Genomic DNA, 11,739 nt, shown 5'->3' with positions numbered 1-11,739 from the left:
AGCAGAGAGCCGGATGCGGGGCTCCATCCCAGGACTCTGGGATCATGACCTGAGCCGAAGGCAGAGGCTTTAACGCACTGAGACACCTAGGCGCCCCAGAAAAATCATTTTTAAAAACCTTGCTTTTATTAGTAAATCTAGATAAAGAGCTGCTGGCTTTTGAGTTATTATTGGTCAGGGTTACTGAATACAAACCAAACAGGCACACACAGTCTAACAAATGCCAGAGAATTTACTGAGAAAATGACAATATTAAAATCTGTTGAAGCTGTAAGCGCAAAACATGGAAAAAACAGACCTTAAAACTAAATACGACACAGAAATAGCATAATAAGATGTCAGTGAAAGTCCTGCTACTTTGGGAAAAGCAGCCTGTGATGCTAGTAAGCAGTTAAGGTAGCTTTGGTGTGCTCTTACTAAACACTAAAATGAAGGTTCTTAACTTGGGCCTGGAGAAGTGTGTAAATGCAATATGCACTTGGCGAATATAAGCAGCTGGGGGGTGCGAAGCATTCATTGCTTTTATGGGGGTCTCAGAAAGATCTTTGATTTAAAAGTTTTTACATTATGATGTAAGGGGGACGAGACAGTGAATAGGTAAGATAGCCAAAGGTGGACGGCGTCCAGGAATCCTACTTCTTGGCGCAGCGGCTGTGCGAGGGTGAGTCAGGGCCCAGCCAGGAGGTCGCAACCGGGAATCCGGAGCCGGGGGAGGGGGCGGAGACAGGGGAGACAACGCCCGCCCCCGCCCCTTCGGGACCCCAGGGGCGCCCTTGTTTACCTCCCGACATTGGACACCCGAGACAAAGGGGGAAGGGAGGGAGGGGACCTTCTGAGGGAAACGCCTTACTGAAAGACCGTTTGGTAACACCACACGAGAGGCGGGAACAGCCGCCCTCCCGCCCCCCCCCCCCCGCGCCCCTTCCCAGGTTCCCCGCCACCTCCGGTCTTCCTGGGGTTCTGTTCTAGCCTCAGCGACAACGGGCGGAGCTGGGCAATCGGCCCGCAGGGCAAGCTCCTTAGCCTCTATTTGTTATTCTTCGGACCGGACAGAGGACGCCCTGTGGGGTTACAAGGCCGAACGACTACAGCTTCCAGGAGACAAGACTGTGGGGCCGAATTGGGGCGGAAGAGAGACGCGACCCGGACAGTGGTCAGAGAAAGGGTAGGGCGGTCTGCTTGTAACCTCAGCATCTGTAAACAGCCGCCGCCGACCCCCTAACAACCCTGTTTGCCGACTCAGTATTTTTAAATCTGGCGGGGCTTTCCCTTTCAGGCCAACCACTCCCCCCGTTTACCGTCCCAGCCAGTCAGCGCCAGGCCCGCCATTTTTCAAACCCTTTTCCTGCCGCCAATCAGGATCGAGCAGTACATTCCTCTCCTGACCGGTTCTAACGGGTCTGGGAGTTAACGACCTGGGCGACCCACCGAACCTGCTAGGCTGGGGCTGAAGGGACGGGCTTGGCGAGACACCGGCCAATCGGAGGACTTCGTGGCGGTAGGGCGTGGCCTACGGGAGTTTGAATAATCATCAGAGCCAATCAGAGAGGCGGGGGTGTGGCCTGTGGCCCGGCTCGTCAAGTTGCCGTGGCGCGGAGAACTCTGCAAAACAAGAGGCTGAGGATTGCGTTAGCGATAAACCAGTTCACGCCGGAGCCCTGGGAAGAAAGCGTCTCTGTTGGACCCGGCCTCTTCGCGGGACTCTCAGAAAAGCTACCACCAGGCAAGAATCCCCTCTAGCCCCTTCGAGTTCGTGGGCCTGTCGTTCCCCCTTTCCTCATAGCCTTCTAGCCGGGCCTGGCACTATGGCTCTCGGGGTTCGACCTGGCGAGCGGAATCTGGGGTGCGGGCCGGTGAGGGCCGGGGGCTGTGGCGGGAGGGCGGTCGGGGCCGGCGGGAGGGCGGGAAGCTCGTCCGGGCCCGGTTTCAGTCGTTTTTTGAATGTCGGTCGCAAAGCGACAACTCTTTGAGTGGGGCCGGCGGCGTAGAAGCCTGGGAAACATTTCTGTCAGGAAAAAGGTTTCGACGGCGCCCTCGGCGTTCGCTTCCTCAGCCCGGGCCTGGGCGGAGGGCGGGCGGCGGGTGGCGGCGTCTCGGGCCTTCGGGAGCTACGTGGTGATCGCGCGTGAGTCGGCTCGGCCGCGGCTGTTCTGCTGGGTGCCGGGAGGAGGGTGTGTGCGCGGAGGCGGCCGCCCGGGGCGGGCTGGCGGGGGAGCCTGGCGCGGGCCGCCTTCCTCCCGAGAGGGGGCGGGCGCGTATTTGGGCGGGAAGCTGAGCCCAGCCAGCGTCCACCCACCGCTTCTCTCCCCGCTAGGTAGACGCCGCCTGTCACCATGGGTAAAGGAGACCCCAACAAGCCGCGGGGCAAGATGTCCTCGTATGCCTTCTTCGTGCAGACCTGCCGGGAAGAGCACAAGAAGAAACACCCGGACTCTTCCGTCAATTTCGCCGAGTTTTCCAAGAAATGTTCGGAGAGATGGAAGGTGAGACCGGAATTCGGACAGAGCTAAGGGTTTTTTCAGGTGTTTTGGGTTTTTTTGTTTTGTTGTTGGGGGGGCGGTGGCTAGGACCTTAAACGGGTTGGTGACTTGCAACCTTCAACTTGGCTACGGTCGTGACTCGTCCAGATATTTTATTTTGAGTTTGGGGCAGACTACCTTAGGTTTTCGTTTACTTCCAAGATTAAAAGTAAAATGTTGCTAACCACGGAAAATGTGGCCCTTAAGGATGACCTTGATCTTTTTTGGATGCGTGTAGCTTATAGTTTTGCTGTACTTTCATTCCTCATTTCATACCCATAGACCATGTCTGCAAAGGAAAAGTCGAAATTTGAAGATATGGCAAAAAGTGACAAAGCTCGATATGATAGGGAGATGAAAAATTATGTGCCTCCCAAAGGTGACAAGAAAGGAAAGAAAAAAGATCCCAATGCTCCTAAAAGGCCTCCGTAAGTTGATTTTCAAATCAAATTGCCCCTTAATTTTCCACTCAGTTTATTAACTCCGTTGCTTCCTTTCAGGTCTGCTTTCTTCCTGTTTTGCTCTGAACATCGCCCAAAGATCAAAAGTGAACACCCTGGTTTATCCATTGGGGATACTGCAAAAAAATTGGGTGAAATGTGGTCTGAACAGTCAGCCAAAGATAAACAACCGTATGAACAGAAAGCAGCAAAGCTAAAGGAGAAATATGAAAAGGTACATTGTCTTTTTTAAGCCCAAGATATTTTTCTAAATAAGGATGTTAGAAATAGGTATGAACTGTGGAGTTGGAAAGTTTAATTCCTCTTGTATTTATGGTTGTCACCTGTATTTGGAGAAGATCTAGTGAAAACTGTACATTTAAGACTGTTAGCTATTTGAAACTTCCTTCTTTTGACTGAAACCAGTGTTTGTAGCATTGGTAGATTCCTGCATAGAGACTCATTTGCAGTTCTGGGTCTCTTAGTTTTAAGAAATGGAGGGCCAAATACTTTGTTTTATGTAGATGTACCTAAAATAAGCAGAGGTGGGCAATATGAGGTAAATTGGACAGTGATAGTGAAAGTTTTGACATTTCCAACCCCCTCATTTTACATCATTAGCTTTCTAAAGCCTCTCAAAGCTGGGTTATTAGACTTTGAATACCTCTTTGGATAGTCATCAGGGTTATTGGTCAATAAGCTTAGAATGTTTACAGCTTAGTGGTTTTCACAGTTGAGTAATGACACCGGATGCTGATTTTATTTTTTGACAATATTTCAGGATATTGCTGCATATCGTGCCAAGGGCAAAAGTGAAGCTGGAAAGAAGGGCCCTGGCAGGCCAACAGGTTCAAAGAAGAAGAATGAACCAGAGGATGAGGAGGAAGAGGAAGAGGAGGAAGAAGATGAAGATGATGAGGAAGAGGAGGAAGATGAAGAATAAATGGCTATCCTGTAATGATATGTGTGGAGTGTGTGTGTGTGCTCAGGCAATTGTTTTGCTAAGAATGTGAATTCAAGTGCAGCTCAATATTAGCTTCAGTATAAAAACTGTACAGATTTTTGTATAGCTGATAAGATTCTTTGTAGAGAAAATACTTTTTTAAAAGTGCAGGTTGTAGCTTTTTGAGGGGCTACTACATACAGTTAGATTTTAAAGCTTCTGATGTTGAATGTTTCTAAATATTTAATGGTTTTCTTAATTTCTTGACTTGTGTATTGTAGCACAGCAAACTTGTAGGAATTAGTATCAATAGTAAATTTTGGGTTTTTTAGAATGTTGCATTTTGTTTTTTTAAAAAAATTTTTGTAATAAAATTATGTATATTATTTCTTTTGTCTTTGTCTTAATGTGCTAGGTTAATTTTCACTTTAAAAATGCTCCAGGTCTGGAACCACATCAACTTTTTCTTGTATTTGTGCCTAATAATAGTTCTCAGACACAGTTGATTTTGTAAAATGTTTGGTTAAAAAACTTAAAACATGCCCATATTCTGAATTACAGAGTATTTAAAAAATAGATCTGGAATTTAATGAACTTCTAAAATTGGTGCTGTTTTGACAAAATGAGTGTTTTTTCTTTTTCCTTGATGTTGCTATTTATTACTAACTTGTCCCTTGACGCTATCTTTAGGGAAACTTTCTCTTTAATATGAGGCAGAGGAGCTAATACAGTGAGTACATCCCTGAAAACCTAAACTTTTAAAAGCATCATTAGTAACAGGTTAAATTTTCTTTTGATTATAAACTAGTTCCAAGTAGAATAGCAGAACGAATTTTGGGTTATATCTTTAAAAATTTATGGTTTTAAGCTTTAGAATTTTGGTAACCCTACAAAACCATTTGAGGTGGTTATTGTGATCCTGCCATGACTAAATTTCACTAGGATTTTTATTTATTGGGGAAAGGAGTTGAGAAATGCTCCTTTGAGGGAGCAATTTCTTCTGTTCGAGTTAAGATTACTATTTTGAATTGTTACCAGAGGCTTCTAGTGAAAGTCAACCTCTTTGGCCAAGTTAGAAATAGGTATGAATTTGTAGAGTTGGTGAGAGAACAAACCTATTTGTTGATAGTTTCCTTATTACCTACCAAGTTTTAAAATAGTCAAAACTCTTATTACCCAATCATGTGAGTTTTGGTTGTCTGCCTTATGCCATATTTGAATAAGTATTAATGGTAAGGATTATATCATTAAACAGGAAATACTGAAGTTTTGTTAAATGGAAGTGAGGTATTAGCATAATTACCAAAATTTGCAGACCTCTGATTGCCTTCTTAATCTTAACCTCAGTAGTTGCACATTTAAATTTGGAGCTTTTGCTGATGAAAATGAAAACATTGATAATTAAAAAAAATAATTTCTGATGTTAAGTGGCTTAATAGTGCCACTTAAAATCAGGGTAATATATTTTAGAGGTACAGTTTAGGTCTGGATCCCAGTTCCCCTGCTCTATAAATACTAGCTTTATTAATTTTTGACCTTCAGTCTCTCCATTTGTAATATGGGGTCAGTACTCAGTTCACAGTGTTTTAATGTTAAAGGAGAAAGTTAAAATTATCTGAAATACTTCCTAGTGCTTAAGAGATTTTAAAAAGTTTCTAAAACTGAAATAGGGTAAAAGTCTTGTTTCTTTCAGGATTTCTAAATCTAAATTTTAAGACCCGCGAGGCAGACCTCTTGGATTTCTTGTCATCTTTTTGGAAGTTTTTGTGACTACTTTACTTCTGTTCTTTATATAAAACTTTTTTTTACATGTCTAAGCTAAGAACGACTCATTCTTTTAATTAGAAGCTGCTCTAGAATAAGTTCAGGATTTAGGGTGAGTCATCATCCATTAAGTGTGGATCAAGATTTCAAATCTCTCTGAAAGATTCTATCAGTAAATTTTCAAGATTAGGTTACCTCAAGGAGTGGTTCTGTTGGAAACTGAAATAGGGATAAGAATTAGGTTTCATTCCAGACCAGGTGGTATATGGAGGTGTTTATGAAAAGTCCCTTTTTTTTTTCTTTTAAGAAATAAGTTATATCTTAGTGATACAAAATGTAAAAGCCATGTAGTGGGTAGTCTATATCCTTGATTCCCAACTACCTGGTTCTCCCAGGAGACAACCATAATAATAATTCATCCTTCAAGAAAGACACACAAAACATCATATATATTTTTATATATATATTTATGTATTCATATGTACTTATATATATGTTGTAAGTATATATAAATATATGATGCTTTCTGCTTAAATATACATTTATAAATAATATCCTTATATATATATATATAAATTAACATTAAACAAATGGAAGCTTTCTATATGTACGCTTTGCCCCTTATTCTCATTTTAGAGAATGTTCTATCAGTATAAGAGCTGACGCTTTAATTTCAGTAGCTAGCTGCATAGTATCCCATTGGATAGATCATAATTTAGTTCATATTTATGAATAATATTGCCATGAATACCCTTGTATGTGGTTTCAAAAAAATAGTAAAAATTTTAAGTTTGTACATTTTAAGATTTGATGATTATAACCACTAAAACCTGTATAGTTGACCCTTGGAACAACATGGGGGTTATGGGAGCTAAACTGCCCCTCACACTGTTGAAAATCTGTGTGTAACTTCTGACTTCTAAAAACTTTACTAATAGCCTGTTGATGAGAACCTATACTGGTAATATGGTGAATCAACACATACTTTTCATGTTATATTTTATACTGTATTTTTAAAGTAAGCTGGAAAAAACATGTTAGTGGAAAATCATAAGAGAAAATACAGTACTGTACTGTAAAAAATCCACATCTAAGTTGACAGTGCACAGTTCAAACCTGCTTTGTTCAAGGGTCAACTGTACCTGGCATATGCTGGAAACCTCTTATGTTTTGTTAACTTAGTAAAGGCTGCCAAAATTGCTCTCAGTGCTTGTACTAATACATAGTCCATGGCAATGAATGTTTTAGAGTGTCTATTTCCTCATCTCAGCAACATAATAGTTATCAAACTTTTAGTCTTTGCTATTTTGATTTATAAAAAGTGGTTCCTCCTATTAAAAGTTGAGCATGTTTTTATGTTTAACAGCCATTTGTTTCCTGTGGTCTTCTGTCTCATGGGTCTCTTAGTAATCTGTGGAGATTAAGGAAAGTGACCCTTTGTGACTTGCATTGTAAATGTTTTTCTCCTTGTCAATTTTCTTTTGACTTTATGCTGTTTTCTTTATGCAAAGATTTATGTAGGCAATTTTATTAAATTTTTAGTGGTTTTGGGAGGTCTTTCCCACTCAAAGATTATAAAAATTATCTGCTTTCTTTTATTATTTAATTCTTTGATCCTTCTAGAATTTATTTTGGTCAAGGACTCAGGTAGGGGGTTAAATTTCTTTCTTTCCAGATAGCAGCTACTAATTTGGGTCTTTTTATTTGTAAAAGCTGGGTTAGAAGATCCTAAGGTTTCTTACATATTGGAGCAGTCAATTGCAAACTTGCCCAATAGATGACAGTATGCCTTTTTGTAAGTTTTTTAACAGCAGTATTTACTGTAAGTAGTAAATCATAAGCTTGTCTTAGACTAGTACAAATATAGCATTATCTTAAACCTATTACTACATATGCCACTAAAAATGTTTTACAAAACAGCAATGATTTTATTTCTTGGGGTGCTAAAGAAAAATAAAGGAGCTGTTAGGTCACCGCATAAGATCCAATCCTTTTTAAAATAAAACATCTCTCTAGAAATAAGTTTTTGGACTCATTCTCATGAGATTCCTATTGGGAACTGTGGCATTTTCAGAGAAAGGTAGGATATTGGGCAGAAAATCCAAAGATAAATAGAGTGTAGACAGGAAAAAGGGCTATATGTGGTAAAGTGATGAGCATACAAGAAAGTAAGCTCTATGAGGGCAATGAATTTTTTTTTTTAAGATTTTATTTATTTATTTGACAGAGATCACAAATAGGCAGAGAGGCAGGCAGAGAGTGAGGAAGGGAAGCAGGCTCCCCGCCGAGCGGAGAGCCCAACGCAGGGCTTGATCCCGGGATCCTGGGATCACGACCCGAGCTGAAGGCAGAGGCCCCAACCCACAGAGCCACCCAGGTACCCCATTTTTAAAAATTTTTGTATAATTCTCTATACCTTGTGCCAGAAATTTAGTAGGTGCTCTATAAACAAATATGCCGAGGATAAAGAGGGCAGCTCCTACTTAGCTCAGTCCTGTTGTTGGATGGAAATGTGGGTCCAGGATTCCCAAATATCCCAAATTTTCCAGGAACCAGAAATCTAGATATTTTTTAAAAAGTGAAATGTGAATCAAATGTTGGCAATGAATTCAAATGTCGGGTTCAAAAGAAATGTCTACAGGTAAGGTTCTACCCAAGGGTTACCAGTTTGCCAATTCTGTAAATTAAATAGGTAAATGTAAGATCATTAATAATATTTGAGTTAGGACTGTTAAGTTTATGTACGCTTTCCAATTGAGCATTGTTTTTACAGTTGTATAAGGTACTTTTCACTCTGACTGGAAACTCCTCTGACTTCTTATCCTGTAGTAAATGTACATATAGACATTGTTTCTGAGGTTTTAATGGAATTTCACTGGACTCCTGGGCTTCTTTTCAGGATTTACAGTGCTAACTTTTCCCTCATTGAGCCTCATCCTAACAGTTACCGTATCTAGAATAATGGACTCAGAAGCACAGAGTGTCACACTTAAAGAAAAGTAAAATAACTTTCAAGCAACGTGGAACAGCAAACTTAAGAATTGGAAATGATCTTTATATCAACTGATCCAGTTTCCTTCCTTCAGAAAGACATGGCAGTTCAACTAAGACAATATTTATTCTAGGGCAGCAGGTAAGATAATAAAACACTAATTCATTTACGTTTGTTATGTTATTCTTTGATTCTTTATATTTTTCCAATAAAGAGGAGATGGCTTATGCAAGGGATTAATTAAAGTAACAGGGGTACTTGGCTGGCTCAGTTGGTAGAGCATGAGACGCTTGATTCTGGGGTCATGAGTTTGAGCCCCATGTTGGGCACAGAGATCACTTAAGATAAAATGCAAACAGACAAAGGAAGAAGCAAGGTTATGAAGGAGATTAAGGGTGAGGAGATGAGGAGCTTACACTTGGAACTTGGATTAGAGTTTGAATACGTCTCTGTTTCTTACTGATTTCGTAACATCAGACAAGTCATATAACCTTTCAATTTCCTCACCTATAAAATTAAGAAATTTTGAGGATTAAATGAGGCAATATATTTAAGACACTTTTCTGGGTGGCAAGTGATAGTAAATAATGTTAGCTAAATGTACACATACCAATATATATGGGTTAAGATAGTTGCTATGGTAAGAGTATCAGATTCAGTTCTGAGATTTTTTTTTAAATCATCTTATTTTTTTTCCTATCATGGTAAATGTACTCTTTAATCCTCATCTCTTATATCACCCATCCCTCTACCCATCTCCCCTCTGGTAACCTTTAGTTTGTTGAGTCTGTTTCTTGGTTTGTCTCTCGTTTTTTTTTTTTTCTTAGCTGATTAAGTTCCACATACAAGTGAGATCATATGGTATTTATCTTTCTCTGACTTATTTTGCTTAGCATTATATTCTCTAGCTCTGTCCATGTTGTTGCAAATGGCAAGATTTCTTTTTTTTTTTTTTTTTATGGCTGTGTGCTCATTGCTGTGTAATATTGATGAGTATTTAGGTTCTTGGGGGTTTTGCTATTGTAAATGGCAGTGCTATAAAAATTCCTGTACCAATTTCCTGGTATTCAATACACTCCCCTCCAGTAACCTTCCCTATAAAGTCCAGCTGTCTCAGCAGCACCAAACTCTATTCTCAGTCTCCGCAGCTCACCAATATCACCACTGAGCTCCATTTTCCTGTACCATTATCATCAAAGTTCTCCCAGACAGACATGGTAAACCTGGGGTTTACCTGCATGTTTCACTTTCTTTCAAGTATCACAGTCTGCTTTGCCTATTATCCATTTCCTCAAAACAGCCCATATATTTTATCCAGGTTATAGTTGGTTTAAGGACAGCACCATAAGTCCAATACCAACTAGTATGTCATGGCCTGGCATGGAAGTCAATTCAGTTCAATTTTCTACTAAAAGTTCTAGTTTTCTTTGAACATTTAGACATTAATACAGTTGGAATTTATTTGTCCATATTAAAAACCTACGAAATTTCATTTAGAGATAACTTAAAAGACATTATCTTACATTTGTTAAGATGCACTTGGTTCTATCCAAGCGTTAAATTAGACCACTAAAAACTATTTTACACATGCTATAAATGATGTGAGGTAGAGATTATTTATTCCCTTATGGATAAACATTTCACCTCCAATTTAAGAAGCATCATAACTTCTGAGCTTCATTTCATTTGTAAAGTGTGGATAATGTTATCTCATATATGAAACATAGGTACACACACATAGCCTTTATATAGGGCTTCCAGTGTAGGTGTCTTCTGATTAAAAACGAATTTTTAAAAAAGATTTTATTTATTTGACAGAGAAAGAGATCACAAGCAGGCAGAGCAGCAGGCAGAGGGAGAAGCAGACTCCCTGCTGAGCAGAGAGCCCAGTGTGGAGCTCCATCCCATGACCCTGGGATCATGATCTGAGCCAAAGGCAGACGTTTAACTGACTGAGCCACCCAGTACCCCATGATTAAAAACAAATTTAAAGGCTTTGAAACCAGAGAATAATAGCTAATACTTATATTATCCTGACTATATGCCAGGAGCTATCCTAAGCACTTCATGTATATTCATACAATCCTAATAAAATCTGTGAAATAGGCACTATTATTTTTCCCAATTTGCAAATGGGAAAATTGAGGGACAGAGTTTAAATAACTTCCCAGGGTTATATGAGTAATTTGTAGTGGAACAGAGATTCAAAACAGATTGGTCCACCTTACTATATTCATTCAGATGAGTAGACTGTAACATTTTATTAGGACAATAAGGAGCCCTCCCCATCCCACCTCTGCTCAGACTCAATTATGGGCATTTCAAAATCTTAAACATGAGAATTGCTATATAATTATTGGATTTAGCTTAGAATCCATCCTTCCTTTAATCTCAATTCCAGGGAATAGTGGTCCACAAAAACCACTCTCTGTCCATTTTCCTGCAACTCACTGATTCTAATGAATGATAAGCATTTTCATAGTGCTTGATACTTTTTAAAATCTGGTTTCACATGGATTAATCTTCATGTCCCCAAATGACTGGCCTACTGGGGCTCTGGCTCAGATCAAGTACTTACCATGTTTTCCACTAAATTATAAGTGGATTTTTAAAAAAAGTTAGTTTCTGTCCAGAAATGAAGTATATTCCAAGATCCCTGTGAGACTGTATCTTAAGAAATAAGTGAGCCCCCATTTACTCCAGTCTGGTCCTAGATGACTTTTTCAAATTTCTTTGATACAGTAGCTGAGAATTAGAGGATGTGACAATAGCCAAGTCAACTGAAAGTTTCCCAAATCAACACTGCCACGTATTGGAATGTTAGTAGCCATATCTTTTCTTGAGATGTCGCACATTGTGCCACAAGGTCTTATGGCCTGTTTCTGTTTTTTGGTAGGCTTCCTTTCTCTCTACTCACTTGACCTGTCAGGTTGTAAAGAGTTTTGACTTAAAGAAATTTTTGCTTTCAATAGGCAATTCTATAGTAGAATACACTGCCAAGAAAGATATATGTTGCTGGGGTGGTTTTTTATACTTGGATAAGTTACTTCAAAAAAAAATTGCTATATATAAGGAACTAGA

The 11,739-nt window shown here is 40.0% G+C and overlaps 1 protein-coding gene across 1 annotated transcript; it reads left to right on the top strand.

Moving 5' to 3' along the window:
• The first annotated feature begins 440 nt into the window (after positions 1-440).
• HMGB2 (high mobility group box 2) lies at positions 441-5,716 on the top strand. The gene is made up of 5 exons (XM_080796472.1): positions 441-1,723; positions 2,315-2,483; positions 2,802-2,947; positions 3,020-3,194; positions 3,741-5,716. Exons 2-5 carry the CDS (start codon positions 2,334-2,336, stop codon positions 3,900-3,902), a joined length of 633 nt encoding a protein of 210 aa, XP_080652598.1. The 5' UTR covers positions 441-1,723; positions 2,315-2,333; the 3' UTR covers positions 3,903-5,716.
• Positions 5,717-11,739: the final 6,023 nt, after the last annotated feature.

The sequence above is a fragment of the Martes martes genome, assembly GCF_963455335.1.
Source record: "Martes martes genome assembly, chromosome: 2".
Classification (NCBI taxonomy): domain Eukaryota; kingdom Metazoa; phylum Chordata; class Mammalia; order Carnivora; family Mustelidae; genus Martes; species Martes martes.
Note: the sequence above shows the minus strand (reverse complement) of the source record. Positions and strands in the feature narration are given on the sequence as shown.

Excerpts from the sequence above, each read along its gene's own strand:
- HMGB2 (XM_080796472.1), top strand. The coding sequence starts at position 2,334 with ATGGGTAAAGGAGACCCCAACAAGCCGCGGGGCAAGATGTCCTCGTAT. Across the intron at positions 2,484-2,801 it reads AATGTTCGGAGAGATGGAAG|ACCATGTCTGCAAAGGAAAA; the intron begins GTGAGACCGGAA and ends TCATACCCATAG. Across the intron at positions 3,195-3,740 it reads TAAAGGAGAAATATGAAAAG|GATATTGCTGCATATCGTGC; the intron begins GTACATTGTCTT and ends ACAATATTTCAG.